General features: G+C 39.8%; 1 protein-coding gene and 1 pseudogene across 6 annotated transcripts in view; one reads left to right on the forward strand and one right to left on the reverse strand.

The window, feature by feature from the left end:
- AP2B1 (adaptor related protein complex 2 subunit beta 1) overlaps positions 1-14,961 on the forward strand; it is a 114,675-nt gene that overhangs the window by 46,398 nt on the left and 53,316 nt on the right. For all 5 annotated transcript variants that reach the window (XM_080682045.1, XM_080682044.1, XM_080682048.1 and 2 more), the window contains 2 exons: positions 546-805; positions 5,565-5,757. In XM_080682045.1, coding sequence (XP_080538171.1) covers positions 546-805; positions 5,565-5,757 — 453 coding nt within the window. The remainder of the gene's footprint in view (positions 1-545; positions 806-5,564; positions 5,758-14,961) is intronic.
- On the reverse strand, positions 2,453-2,769 carry LOC308255116 (cytochrome c oxidase subunit 6B1-like; annotated as a pseudogene). The gene has a single exon. The product of its transcript is annotated as a cytochrome c oxidase subunit 6B1-like (transcript).

Here is a 14,961-nt window from a genome sequence, read left to right on the forward strand (position 1 = left end):
ACTACCACAGAAAAACAAGCCCATTAAGTTTCGGGTGTCACCATGTGCTCTCTTTTAACAGAAAATAGTCACATCTCATACTAAATTGTAATAATTAGTACTCTGTGAGCTCATTAAAGTCAGACACTGTTGTTTGTTATCTCTATTTCCAGGGTCTAGACATTGTCTCCATAGGAGATACTTAAATATTTGAGTGAAGAAAGAAGGTATGGGTGAAATATATAAGATGTATTTCATGAATAATTCTGCTAATATTATAGCAGTTAAAAAACATTTTTATCTCCCAAAGCCATTTCACCAATTAATTTTTACTAGATTAAACTTTATTTGGCTTTGAATTTTAAGAGTAACCCATCTCAATTTATGTTTAGATTCATGGAAACATAGAGTTCATAGAATTAGGACTATTAAAACTGTATTTAGTCTAAGTTGAATCTTAAGAGCCATGGTGTGTAAGTCACTACAGCATTGCCTTGATAATAAATCGGCAGTTTGGGTTTCTGAACAGCTTCATTTAAACCTTCTTGCCTTTCTCTTTTCATTAGGATTCTGATAATCCTGACCTTCGAGATAGGGGCTATATTTATTGGCGGCTTCTCTCAACTGACCCTGTCACAGCCAAAGAAGTAGTCTTGTCTGAGAAGCCACTGATCTCTGAGGAGACAGATCTTATTGAGCCAACTCTGCTGGATGAGCTAATCTGCCACATTGGTTCTTTGGCCTCTGTGTACCACAAGCCTCCCAATGCTTTTGTGGAAGGAAGTCACGGAATCCATCGCAAACACTTGCCAATACATCATGGGAGGTAAGCAGGTGAAATGGATTTGAGTCAGAAATGTCTCTTTGCTTAGACAGAGTTGGTCTTCCTCATGCTTTTATACCTAGTAAGTTTGCAAAATGGAATCAGACCTCTACTATACTGCCCTGGGGCTCTGTCTGAATAGCAGTGACCACACATGCACACAATGGGTGAAAGACCATGGAATGGATGGAAGATCCCTTGCTTCTAATCTGGGAGTTGATAAATCGAGTATGGTTTAGAAAATCATGAAGATCTTCTAAACTGATAAAGTTTGAAAGTTGCTTACCTCTCAGTAAGATGAGACTAGAAATCTTCCCAGAGTTGAAAACAAAAAGCCTACATGCACACTTAGCTATCTTTTTTTTTTTTTTTAAATATATTTTATTGATATTTCACAGAAAGAAAGGGAGAGGGATAGAAAGCTAGAAACATCGATGAGAGAGAAACATCGATTAGCTGCCTCCTGCACACCTCCCACTGAGGATGTGCCCGCAACCAAGGTACATGCCCTTGACTGGAATCGAACCCAGGACCTTTCAGTCCGCAGGCCGACGCTCTATCCATTGAGCCAAACCGGTTTCGGCTCTTTTTTTTTTTTTTTAATACTTTTTTTATTGATTTCAGAGAGGAAGGGAGAGGGAGAGATAGAAACATCAATGATTAGAGAGAATCATTGATCAGGTGCCTCCTGCATGACCCACACTGGGGATCAAACCCGCAAACTGGGCATATGCCCCGACTGGGAATCGAACTGTGACCTCCTGGTTCACTGGTCAATACTCAACCACTGAGCAACACCAGCCAGGCATATATGTGTTTTTATTATACTATTTTCATTACCTAAGAAAAGTTTTAAAAATTATCTGACAAGGGAACATACACATGAACTTCAGCATATACAGGCAGTTAAGGCTATCTATCTACATATATAAAAGCCTAAGCAACCAACCAACCAAATGACCGGTCGCCATGACAGCACTGATCACCAGGGGCAGACGCTCAACACAGGAGCTGCCCCCTGGTGGTCAGTGTGCTCCCACAGCAGGAGCGCCACTCAGCTGACCAACAGGTGCCAGAGGCTGGGCTCACAGCTGGCAAGTACAGCTGCGGTGGCAGCGTGAGCCTCTCCCACCTCCACGGCAGCACTACTGAGCGGTGGCGGTGGCAGCAGGCGAAGCGAGGCCAGGATGAGTGGAAGCGATGTGGCGCCCGGCCCCAGCCGCTTTGTGCACTACTACATCCCTTGAGGGATGTCGGACTGCCGGTTTCGGCCCAATCCCCACAGGCCAGGCCGTGTGAGAGGGCGTAGGCCAGGCTGAGGGACCCCACTGGTGCATGAATCTGTGCACTGGGCCTCTAGTTTCATATAATCATTCATTCTATTGTCTGGCACAGAGAAGGTGGTCAAATTTTGATAAAGCAAAAATTAAAACAAAATTTAAAAATACTCCCTCTGAAGCCCCTCTTACTGGTCCAAGTACTATTTCCAACCCAGTTTCTTGCCCAGTAATCCAGCTCTTTTACACATACACAGTCTTACATTTTTCCAACAAGTATTTATTATTAGTTAAGCCATGATTCAGGATTCTAGGGTGGGATGTACCCAGGCCCCCCTTCACCTCCCTGGGAGAAGGATGGAGGATGCCCAGTTCAGATCTTCCCAGAAAACATACCTTCTGCCCGGCGGTCATCTCAGGCCAAAACCCAGGATATGAGGCTCAGAGACTTGTACACACGCCAAACCATTCACACACGGAGACATCATCCCCTGTAGCAGTCATTGCCTTCTCACAGTGGGTGGAAGTCCAGGTAGTTCTGCCAACAGTTCCTGGTCTGGTTCTGGTTGGGGAAGCGGCTGTCCAAAGGAGCAGTCCAGTACTTCTTGATTTTGGTCTTGATGTCTTCTGCCATGTTGCTGATTCCTAAAGACGACCCTGAAGCCGCTCGCAGCTCAATGTGACCTCAGCAAAGAGCCACACTTAGCTATCTTTATCCTTTACTGTAATTTTGGTTGAAGCTTATGGATAATGGTAACAGATACCTCTTCTCTTGTGCTGTAAAGCTGTTACTGAAATAACATTTGCAGGATTACTTTATAAAAGCAACCTGGATTCTGTGTAGACACAGTTTTTTAGTTACCTGTTCCTTTTTTAACAAATTAAATTGTCTCAGTAAGAAATTTTATTGTGAACAAGCTCTCAGATAGCATGGAACTCTTGCTTTTTAGCTATCTTACAATTTTAATTTGGGAGGAACAGCACTTTAATAAGCTCTTACAATGGGTGTGCTATAATGGTTTCAGAATCTCCTTCCTTCATTAATCATAAGAAACCTTAAATCTAAGTAGAATTTGATCCCAGAGTGTTTGGAGTAATTGTCCTTCCGTACCGTTGTCTGATATACTGTATATTGCTGTTTAAGTCCGTGAGTAGCCAGAATGTAGGATTCATTGCTTTACAAATTAGTATAGAAAACATTTTGGGCTCCATTTAGACAAAATGGATACAGATAAACAAGAAAAGGGCAATGACCAAGAAAATAATTAGTAATCTTTCATTAGCCTTTAATTGAGTTCAATCTTCAGTTTAGAAGGTGCTGTGATTTTCACCCACAGGAAACTGGCTTCATAAGGATTAAGCCTTGTAATATTTAACATTCTGTAGATATGACCATTTGACATCTAAGTACATCTCCCAGTCTATGCTTCAAGTTTTGATAATAGAAAAGGATTTTCTGTTGTAACTTGCCTCTGTAACAATATTTATATGCCATTTAAATTACCTTTCTTTTGATAACTTTTGACCCTCAGATGGAAGGAGAAAAGTGAAAGGAATTCAGAAACAAAAACAGCCCTTTCCAGAATACACAGAAAGAACCAATATTTAAACTATGCAAAAAGTCTCTTACATAAAGTATTATCTGACTAGTAGCCTTTAATTTGTTACCTTCACAAGTCCTTATGTGAATCCTTTTTGGATAACTTCTTTTTGGCCATTTGTACTTGTTTTGTGTGTGTTTTTAATTTTTGTTTTTTGTTGTTTTGTATTTTTAAAGGAAACACAAATGCAGAAATAATTTTTCCTTTGAAATAAATAGGGATGATTTATAGCTGCAAATGGCATGTCTGTGAGAGTGCTGACATTACCTAGCTGTCTTCTGCAGCATAAGGATAAGTAATATGCCTTTGACAGGCACTACAGTAACTCTCTAAAACCTTATTCTTTTTTAAACCTCTAGAAGAGACAGAATAATGTGTTGTCTTTTATTTTGTAGGAATTCTTTATATAATGACAATGATTTGTAGGGATTCATTGTATAATTTGGGTATAAGTAATTTGTCAGATAAATGTATTGACAAACATTTTCTCCTAGTCTATAGAAATACCTCTCTCACTCTCTTAATGGTGTCATTTGAAGAAGAGATATTCTTAATTTTAATCAAGTCCAGTCCATCAAATTTTTTCTTTGATGGTTAGTACTTTTATGAAACTTTTGTCTACTCCAAGGTCATCAAGACACTCTCCTAGCTCTTCCCATTCACATTTGTCTGATTTATCTCTTTAATTTTTATTTATGTTGTGAGCTGTCAGAGTCAGGGCTCATTTTTTCCCACACATCTATCCAGTTGATTCAGCACCATTTTATTGAAAAGGTCATTTCCTTCTGTCCAGTCCTTTTAATTACCTATTGGAACTCACCACTTCCTTTTTATTTTTACAGTGTAGTGACAGTGGCAGTTTATATTTATATTACTCTTAACTGATCTGCATGTCCATTCTCCCAACTTCAGTTCATTATACACCCAGCTGCTAGAATAATGTTCCTCTAATGTTATTTTTAGTTTTTTGTTCAACAAATAAATCTGCATTGTCTATCATATAAAAAATTATTCTTCGACTAGTTTCAAAATTACATTTTCCTCATCTTCTCTTCCCCCAAATCTTACTAATCCCAATCTCTGCTCCTGCCTATATAATTTTTTCACCATCCTTAAGTCCAATTGTTCATTACTGTGCCTTTGCACAAATCATCCCTTCCTTTTTGGAAGATCTCTCCCTGGTAGTTTTTCAAATTATGCTGTTCTTCAAAATCTAGCCATGAAACCATTCTCAGAAGCCTTTAGAGTCAGCCCTACCTAGTTTTGTTTTGTTTCTCATCTATGTCCTGTCTCATGCAGCCACTCAAACAGTGCTCATTTCTGCTGTTACACAGTGAGTGTGCTTTTCCGTCATTTTATGAATGCTGCTTTTTTTGTTTTGTTTTAATATATTTATTGATTTTTTACAGAGAGGAAGGGAGAGGGATAGAGAGTTAGAAACATCGATCAGCTGCCTCCTACACACCCCCACTGGGGATGCACCCACAACCAAGGTACATGCCCCTTGACTGGAATCGAACCTGGGACCCTTCAGTCCACAGGCCAACGCTCTTATCCACTGAGCCAAACCAGTTAGGGCATGAATGCTGCTTTTTTGTTGTTGTTAGAGTGTAAATTATTTGAGAACAGAAAATATTTTTTTTTCTTGCTCATAGAGTAGGTACTCAATTAAAATTGACTGACTAATCACATTATATAGTATACATTTCTTTTCATTTTAGTAACTGTATTTTGATGAAAATAAGAATTGCTGTTATCTCTTCATGTACATCAAACCCCCGCCCCCCAGTGCTTTACATACCTGTCATTCACTTGTTGCCATGTTATTACGTCCCTGGTAAATCTGATTTTTCTCTCTTCCCTTTTTTGTATGTGTGTCTACAGCACTGATGCAGGTGACAGCCCTGTTGGCACCACCACTGCCACCAACCTGGAACAGACTCAGGTTATTCCCTCTCAAGGTGACCTTCTAGGGGACCTTTTAAACCTCGATCTCGGCCCACCAGTCAATGTGCCACAGGTGTCCTCCATGCAGGTGGGAGCAGTGGATCTCTTGGGAGGAGGACTGGATAGTCTGGTAAGCATCTTTCTTCCTTCTTCCTCGTGGTGGTTTTTCATTCTTGATGTGCTGAAGAACTTTAAATTATTTGGCTTTTCAGAACTAGATCTTTGCTTGATAAGCAGAGCATTGCCCTCTGATAAAGGACAGAATTATTTATCTTTAGCAAATTAATGATACTGTCCATCAGTGGTATGTCTATAAGTGTACAGGATTATTTTGTTGTCCTGCCTCTAAATAGAACTTTTGATGTTTAACCAGCCTATTCAGCAATCTTAATGTTTAGTGTTCTTTTCCAGAACTCATTAATGCTCCTGCTGTTTAACTCTGGATAGCCTCTGTAATTCCCCTTTTCACCTGAATAGCATTTAAGTGACCTCATGGAGATCATCCTTTTTTGAGGCTTTCAAACCTTTGCCTTTTTAATATTTTATGGCTTATGGCCTATCTAACTCTAAAAGATTTTGAGGCAGCCATTTGTATTAAAAACATACCTTTATTACAGTTGGGAAGTACTGCTTAATAGGTTCTTCCCCTCCCCCCGCGCACCCCATCATACCTCCAATTTAATTAGCTTCCAGGATTCTAATACTAAAAGGCTCCAAAGTCTAGGGTATCTGAATATGTGCCACCAATGGGAACCAAAATTAGTTTTTGTTGCTGTAGAAGATAAATGAGAAATATTAAAGATGACCTTTCATTTGTGTAGAAAGCCAGAAAAATAACAGGTCTCATCACATGGCTCCCTGCAAACTAGGTACTTAACTGTGATGGGATTAGATGGGCTCTTTTAGCTAGACAGTTGCAAATAAGATGTTTTTCAACCTAATGACTAGAAAGGTGCCCAACAAACTGATTTATTTAACATCAGAAATTAGAAGGCAGATGCCACGATAGGAAAATGAATGTTCTCAGAGATTACATAAAAAAAACAACAACCTTATTTTTTACTACATATACCAGCATTTTCTCTTTTACTTTATGAGCAGTATTCTATCTTGCATTCATGTCCACCACTACAGGTACATTTACTTTTTGGCAGGCAGAGAATCTAAGGAAATAGGGTTATAGTCATATCTCTGTGGGTTGTGCATTTTACTAATGGGAAGTCCTGCTTTCAGAGTCTAAACTGACCAAACTCTGGACTCCAGCTTATAGTTACATAAACGAACACTCCTGTAGTGTTTCTGGGGGATATAAGTGTTTGCTTTTCAAATTCATATCTTTAATGGCTGTAGTTGACAGATGATATAAGAACAATAGTTTCCTCAGATGATTATTCTGCAATGCTGTATAGCCTTCTTAGAGACTCAGGAGACTGATAAATGAATATTGAAATATTCATGCCGACTTCCACAGATCCCTTATAAACATTGAAATAGCTTTTCCTATTCTGTTGATGCATCAACCACAAGTTAAATGCTACATCCTGCTCAAGTTAATATGTTAACAACCATAATTATTAATTTCCCCGGTTGCTTATTGTACCTAAGAATGACAAATTAAGTTTGAAAGATGGAGGGGAGAAAGAAGCCTTATGTTTTGATGTTGCCTGGCCCAGGATTCTATGCTCTTATTTCTTGACCCATTTTAGCATGGAAGGAAAGGGACATGTTATATCTTTTTTTTTTTTTTCTTTTTTAGTATGTTTTTATTGATTTTTTAGAGAGAGAAACATCAATTGGCTGTCTCCTGCATTCTCCTTCCTGGGGATCGAGCCTGCAATCCGGGCATATGCCCTGACTGGGAATCGAACCACTGACCTCTTGGTGCATGGGATGTTCAATCCACTGATCCACACGGGACAGGCTAGACGTGTTATATCTTCTGGCTTTGTATTAGCTCGTATGAGCCCCTAAAACCAACGAGGTTTCTCCTTATTTTTACATAGCTATTCATTTATCTGTTAGATTGTCACAAGTATAACATTAGATAGAAAAACTGTTAGAACTTCCTTAGATTATAGTAGCCAGCATCACACATGGGCCTTTTTTCTTTTTTTGTAAAGGATATTCTTTTAGAGGGTGAGGAGTAAATTAGATTTCTAAATATTATACAGCCTTTACTGTGTAGGCCCAGTAATGTCCGTATATATATCTAAATTTTAATTTTTCTGACTTTAAAATGATATACTTGGTGTTACAGTGCCAGAAAGTACTTACATGCAGTTTTCTTTAACTTATTCTGGTATATAAAAATATCCCAGAAATCAAAATGAAAAGGAATAAAAGTAACCCCTCCTTTTTTTTTTTCCCCCCTTTGGATCTCTATGTGGTTAAATGTATATTCACTCAGAGAACCAAGATTCCTTTTAAGAGTACATCACAAGGAACTCTGGCTGTATGGAAGATGAGTTTCTAAGGTAGTGGTAGACTGTGCCACTTTTTTTTTAAAATATATTTTTATTGATTTCAGAGAGGAAAGGAGAAGGAGAGAGAGACATCAATGATGAGAGAGAAACATTGATCGGCTGCCTCCTACAGGCCCCACACTGGGAATCGAGCCCACGACCCAGGCATGTGCCCTGACCTGGAATCAAACCATGACCACAAGTCGGCGCTCAACCACTGAGCCACGCTGGTCGGGCAGACTGTGCCACTTTTAAAATGTTTTTATTGCCCTAACCGGTTTGGCTCAGTGGATGGAGCATCGGCCTGCAGACTGAAGCGTCTACGGTTCGATTCTGGTCAAGGGCATGTACCTTGGTTGCGGGCACATCCCCAGTGGGGGGCATGCAGGAAGCAGCTGCTTAATGTTTCTCTCTCATCGATGTTTCTAACTCTCTATGCTCTCCCTTCCTGTCTGTAAAAAATCAATAAAAAAATATTTTAAAAAAATAAAATGTTTATTGTTCTTGTGCAAAAGACCTAATTTAAGGAGAAAAATAATCCTTAAAATTTTTCACTTTATCTACATAGTGCCATTTCTTGAGTGAATTGTTGCCTCAAAGCAATGTTTCTCACACTATAATGTGCATATAAGTCTCTTGGAGATCTCCAAGACAAATTCTAATTTTTTTGGGTGAGGCCTACAAGTGTGCGTTTCTAACTAGCTCCCAGGTTTGTGGAGCACCATGTTGGGTAGTAAAGACATAGAATATCTGTAACCACTATGAACCACTTCATTTTGCTGTTTGAACTATACCTGTTGGTAAACCCAGATGCCTTTTTCTCTTAACTTCAGTAGTAAACACATTTCTGGCTCTTGTAATGCCCCAAATTAATTGAGGGAGGACAAGAAACTCTTGCGATTATTTTGTTAAGGGTCTGTCTTTTATTCTCTAGGAAGAATAGTGTTGCTAGGAGTGATAAAATTTGACCCAGACCCCACTTAAATATGGCCAGGATTACAGTTATGTGGTTGCCTAGCACTGGGTTATAATAAGCTCAGTGTTCATTTCAGAAAGGCTATCAACATGGCCTCTAGACTAGTGGCTGCCAACCTTTGGACCTCTCGGACCACCAGTGTGGTCCGCGGACCACCGATTGGCAACCACTGCTTTAGACTGGCTGCTGTTGTTATCATTAGTTCTAACAGAACCTTACCCATCGAGGTCAGTGGTGTGCTGCTAATGAAGTATGGCAGCTACTAACCTTTGATTTCAAGCACGTGGTTCTCAATTTTAGCTACATAATTAGTACCATATTTTAAAAAATATTGCTAGTGTTTGGGCCCAACCCTAGAGCAAGTTAAACTGAAGTTCTGGGAGGACCTAAACATTTATGTTTTTAAAAGATACCCAGGTTATTTAAACTTTGCCACCTAGGTTGAGAAAATTGAGCCATATGAAATTTCAAGTGGAGTTAGGTAAAAATATTAAAAGTTGATCTCTTAGCCAAGACAGTAATTTCCACAGAAGAATTATATTATGGTAAGCCTCTTTGGCACCTCCTATAAAAAAAATAAGCCTCTCTGACTTTACCTTTGTTCTTTCTCCCAGGACACTTTTCCATTGTGATTTGCTTTTAGGTGATACAACCTATCAGAAGTTGAGCAAAAGTTGAATTTGACCAATTTAGGTTTAGTTGCTCAGTCCTAAGGTCTTCTATACCCTTGTTTACTTTCCATAATTAGAAACTGAAAATAGTCAGGGTTTTTTATGTTTTTTTTGGGGGGAGGGGGTGATTCGCTACCCATTTTAAAGCTTGATATTCACTAGAAGATAATGTTATTCTTCTCTTTTCCTATCCTGGGGATCCTTCCATTAGATCTTGTTCACCCTCTTTCATTATTGCACTTGTGAAATTTTGAGATTTAGTGAGTTTGACTACCTGAAATCATCATTCAGGAAATGCATTAGTCCCCCTTATCAACGATTTTTTATTTTCTATGGTTGCAGTTACATGTGGTCAACTGTAGTGCAAATATATTAAATAGAAAATTTCATAAATAAACAATTTCTAAGTTTTAAATTGTGCACTATGATGAATAACGAGAGGCCCAGTGCAGGAATTGGTGCACGGGTGGGGTCTGGCTGGCCTGGCCCCAATCCGGGCCCAGTCAACCCGGGGGGAGGGGCTGTGGGCAATTGGCTGGTGGGGCCCCCCCCCATTGGGGTGGGGTGGCCAATTGGGGGTGGGGCCAGCTGGGGGAAGGGGCTGTGGGTAGTGGGCCGGCCAGCCCCACCCCCTGATTGTTGGGGTGGGGATCAGGGGCAGGGCCAGCCAGGGGTAGGGGTCTGGGGCAGTAGTCGCCGGCCTTGCCCCTGATTGGAAGCAGGGGGCAATCGGGGGCGGATCTGACTGGGGGAAAGGGCTGCGGGCCAATCGGGGTGGTGAGGGCTGATTGGGGGTGGGGCCAGCCAGGAGAGGGGGCTGTGGTGGTGGGCTGGCAGGCCCCCGCTCCCGAATGTGGTCGGGGGGCCAATTGGAGGGGCTGCAGGAGGTTGGCCCGCCAGCCCTGCCCCCTATTGGAAGGGGTTGGCCAGCTGCCCCGCCCTTGATGGGGTGGGAAAGGCTGTTTGGGAGCAGGGCCAGCCTGGGGGAGAGGCTGTGGGAGGTTGGCTGGCCAGCCCCACCCCAGATTGGTCCGCTTTGCTAGCCGCATTGGGCATCATAGCAACCGGTCATTCTGGTCGTTACAGCGTTCTGGTCGCTGGCTTTTTATATGTATATAGATGTGATGAAATCTCATGCTCTCCCACCCAGATATGAATTGTTCCTTTGTCCAGTGTAGCCACACTACCTACCTGTTAGTCTCTTAGTAGCCATCTCAATGATCAGGTTGGTTATCGGAGAGAGAGAGACTATATTCACATAACTTTTATTACAGTATATTGTTATAATTATTCTGTTTTTTTATTATTGTGAATGTCTTACTGTGCCTAATTTATAAATTAAACTTTATCATAGAATGTATTATAGGAAAAAATATTGCATATATAGTGTTTGGTACTATCTGCTGTTTCAGGCATCCACTGGGGATCTTGGAATGGATTCCCCTGCAGATAATGGGGGGACTACAGTATTCTCTTTTGCTTGAAGTCTACAGATAAATTTCCTCCTTCTTTTAGTATAAACTGTTGCCTTGATGTAGAATGAATTCAGGTAATGGAACTTACTCTGTTCTGTATGTAAAGCATGGTGGTGTACTATTCAGATGTAGGCTTACTAAAGTAGTTACTTGGGTTTTTTTGTTCTTTGATTTAAAAACTATGTATGTATCTTTTGAGGCCTCTGATACCGAATCTTAAGAAACTGCTCATCTAAGGTTATTTTTCCACAGGGTAAATCTTTCTGGTTTGTAGTGTAGAAGGTGACCTGATGCCCATGTATATAATTCTTGCATACATGTAATAAAGATAACCATCTGGAATAAGTCTGATATCTCTGAGAATCACTAAAGTAGTCATTTCATCTCAATTATTTGCTGCCTTTACTTTCAGGCATCAGCAGAGGCCTTGGCTAAATTATAACCTTTTGTTCATCCAAGGTGCTGTGTATTATTCTACTTAGAAAAATGGTGCTATTGTACATCAAAAATGGAAAGGAAGCATTATCCAGAGAGCCCTTCATGCTGACGAAGGGTTTCCTGCCTGGGGAATGTGCTCTCGGTGTGCCTAGCTGGAATGGAGTGGAATAGAGGAGAAACTGCCTTTTCCTGACTCCACTGCATGCTTTTCAAAACCTCCTTCTCTATTTCTTCTTTTTCTTTTTTCTTTTTTTGTTAATCCTCACATGAAGATATTTTTCCCATTGGTTTTTAGAGAGAGTGGAAGAGCGGGGGAGAGAGAGAAACATCCATGTGACAAAGACACATAGATTGGTTGCCTTTCACATGCGCCCACAACCAAGGGGGCTGGTATCAGACCTGCAACCCAGGTATGTGCCCTTGACCAGGAATTGAACCTGTGACCCTCTGGTGTGCAGGACGATGCTCTAACCACTGAGCATACCAGCCAGGCCTAGTTTTGGTTTTTATATTTCTTCCTCTGGAATAGATTTGTAGTGATTTCAGAGCTTATTTTAGAGTTGGTAGTGTTGTGGAGAGGTGTTTGTAAATTGTGGCCCACTTTTGCCTGGGAAGTTCTTCAGTGTGACTTCTATAACCACTAATTTTTATTTATTTATTTATTTATTTATTTATTTATTTATTTATTTATTTTTTAAATCAGTGCATGGATTTAGTCAAGGTTGGTCTCTGGCAGTCAAGGGAATAATTACCAATTATTAAGTATCTATGTCTGTGCCAGTCCCTGTGTTAGAACTTTTATCATTTCTAATCCTCAAAATAACCCTGCAAAGTAATTAAAATTGAGCTTCATTTTATAGAAAATTGGAGGTCACATAGCAAATAAGTATTTTCTTTTTCTTTCTTTTTAATGATCCTTTATTGTTGAACGTATTACATATGCCCCCTTCTTTCCCCATTGAACCCCTCCAACCCGCACCCCCGCCGTAGGCCCTCACTGACCCATTATTTGTGTCCGTGTGCTATGCATATATGCATGCAAGGTCCTTGATTGATCCTCCCCTCCCCTGCCTTCTCTCCGAGATTCTGCACTCTGTTCCGTGCTTCCATCTCTCTGGATCCATTCTGTTCATCAGTTTATTTTGTTACTTAGATTCCACATGTGAGTTCAATGATGTGATACTTGTCTTTCTCTGACTGACTTATCTCACTTAGCCATGATACTCTCCAGGTCCCTCCATGCTGTCTCAAAGGGTAAGAGATCCTTCTTTTTTACTGCTGCATAGTATTCCATGGTATAAATGTACCACAGCTTTTGTATCCACTCATCTACTACTGGGCACTTGTGCTGTTTCCAGATCTTAGCTATAATAAATTTTGCTGCTATGAACATAGGGGTGCATACATTCTTTCTGATTAGTATTTCAGGTGTCTGTGGACCACTGGTTGGCAACTGCTGTCTTAGGCTATATTACTAGAAGTGGGATTACTGGGTCAAATGGCAGTTCCATATTTAATTTTTTGAGGAGACTCCATACTATTTTCCATGCAAATAAGTCATAACACATTGCGGACGGATCACGAGAATTCTCGCTTCATATTACACAGTGTTTTACAAAGTATCATACTTTAAAAAGATATTAACTGGTAAGAACATGTAATAACTTCAAATGCTTTAATTTTAAAGCATGCCTTTAACATTTATGTAAAACATTTTTTGTTCTCGTTCAATAGAAACTTATCTGGCCACTGGGTAAAGCTAGCAATAAAACTACTGGTCCGCAATGTGCTAAGTGTTGGGATTTGAACCCAGAACTTTTTCAAAACATCAGAGTTTATATCTTTTCCACTACCCTGTGATTGTTCCTGTTTATTTGTTATTGTCATCTTCTGGAATAGAATCTAGTCTTACTTACCTTTGGTCCTTCTCAAACTGGGGTACACAATCTCTGAAGTACACAGAATAGTGTAGGGTGCATCTGAAGCTGCAGAATAAACTTGGCTCATTGTCTTGCGATGTCAGTCTTACTTGATGGTAAGTAATGTAAACATAGACTAAACACTGATGTGTTAAGGCAGTGTGAATGTTTAAGATAAAACACAAGGTTTGTTTGCCCTAGGCCTCTCTGTGCCCTGGGTGTATGAGTTTGGATTAGTATGCCAGTCGGAGGCACATGAAAGTTTAAGAAGGACTGTAGAAGTGTATTTATACATAGAAAGGCGGACTGGATAAGTTTATATATCTATTTTGCAGCAAAAGGGACAAGATTGTTCATCTTACCCACTTTTAAGTAGAGCCACAGAATCACATCGATGAGTTGTGATATAAAGCACTAGTACTTTCAGGGCAAATAAATGATGTTCAGGACATTGTTTTGCTGAAAACTGGTTGTCAAAACTACTCAGACAATATGTTTCCTCTCTTGAAAGGGCTTTGGCCTTGTGTAGGGGCATCCTTCCCTCCCCTTCCCCCAATTGGTTCTGTTCATGTGTGTTGGCAAGATTGATGCATATATGATGCTTTAGACCAGTTGATGAAACAATTGTGTCAGCCTTCTGTTGATTTTGGGATAATTTTCTCCAGTAAAATGATTTATTTCAAAATTTTTTCCCTAAGAAATAATATTGCCAATAGTCCTGTTTTCATGGTTAGTAGGATACTCACTCACTCAGTAAATATTCTATGACAGGCTCTGTTCTATGTACTGCAGATATAGTTGTGATGAGTCCTTACAAGCTTATATTCTAGTGGGAGGCAGACAGATGACAAATATACAGGGTGGGGCAAAAGTAGATTTACAGTTGTTCATACGGAAAATAATACGATAACTAATTAAAAAAAATAAGAATAAACTGTATTTCACATACTTTTGCCTCACCGTGTATGGTCAGGTAGTAAGTACTACAAAGGAAAATGAGATGTAGAGCTTCTCTTGTGGGTTTTTACCATATTCAACATGAAATTGTTTGACTTAAGAAACTGGTAGTGGCCATTCTGAGGACTTTTTGTCACATACTGTTCTCTGTTCCATCTCAAGAACTAATCTGTTACATCCTCCTACTTTTCTGCTTATATAAGCCTTTTTTTCTTTAAAGTTGAGTATCCTGATAGTTTTGTATGATATAAATTCATTTATGCCATTTCACATTAAGGCTGTTCTCAGCCATTAGTTGAATAGCTTTTGCATGGTTACAGATTCTTTCACCAATTTGATTATAGTTTATGATGCTTTTTTGAATAGCCTTTTGAAGATCAAATTAAAATTTGCAGCCCAACAGCTGAAAATCATACTTTCACCTAGGAGATGAATT

Source organism: Plecotus auritus, assembly GCF_963455305.1.
Source record: "Plecotus auritus genome assembly, chromosome: 7".
Classification (NCBI taxonomy): Eukaryota; Metazoa; Chordata; class Mammalia; order Chiroptera; family Vespertilionidae; genus Plecotus; species Plecotus auritus.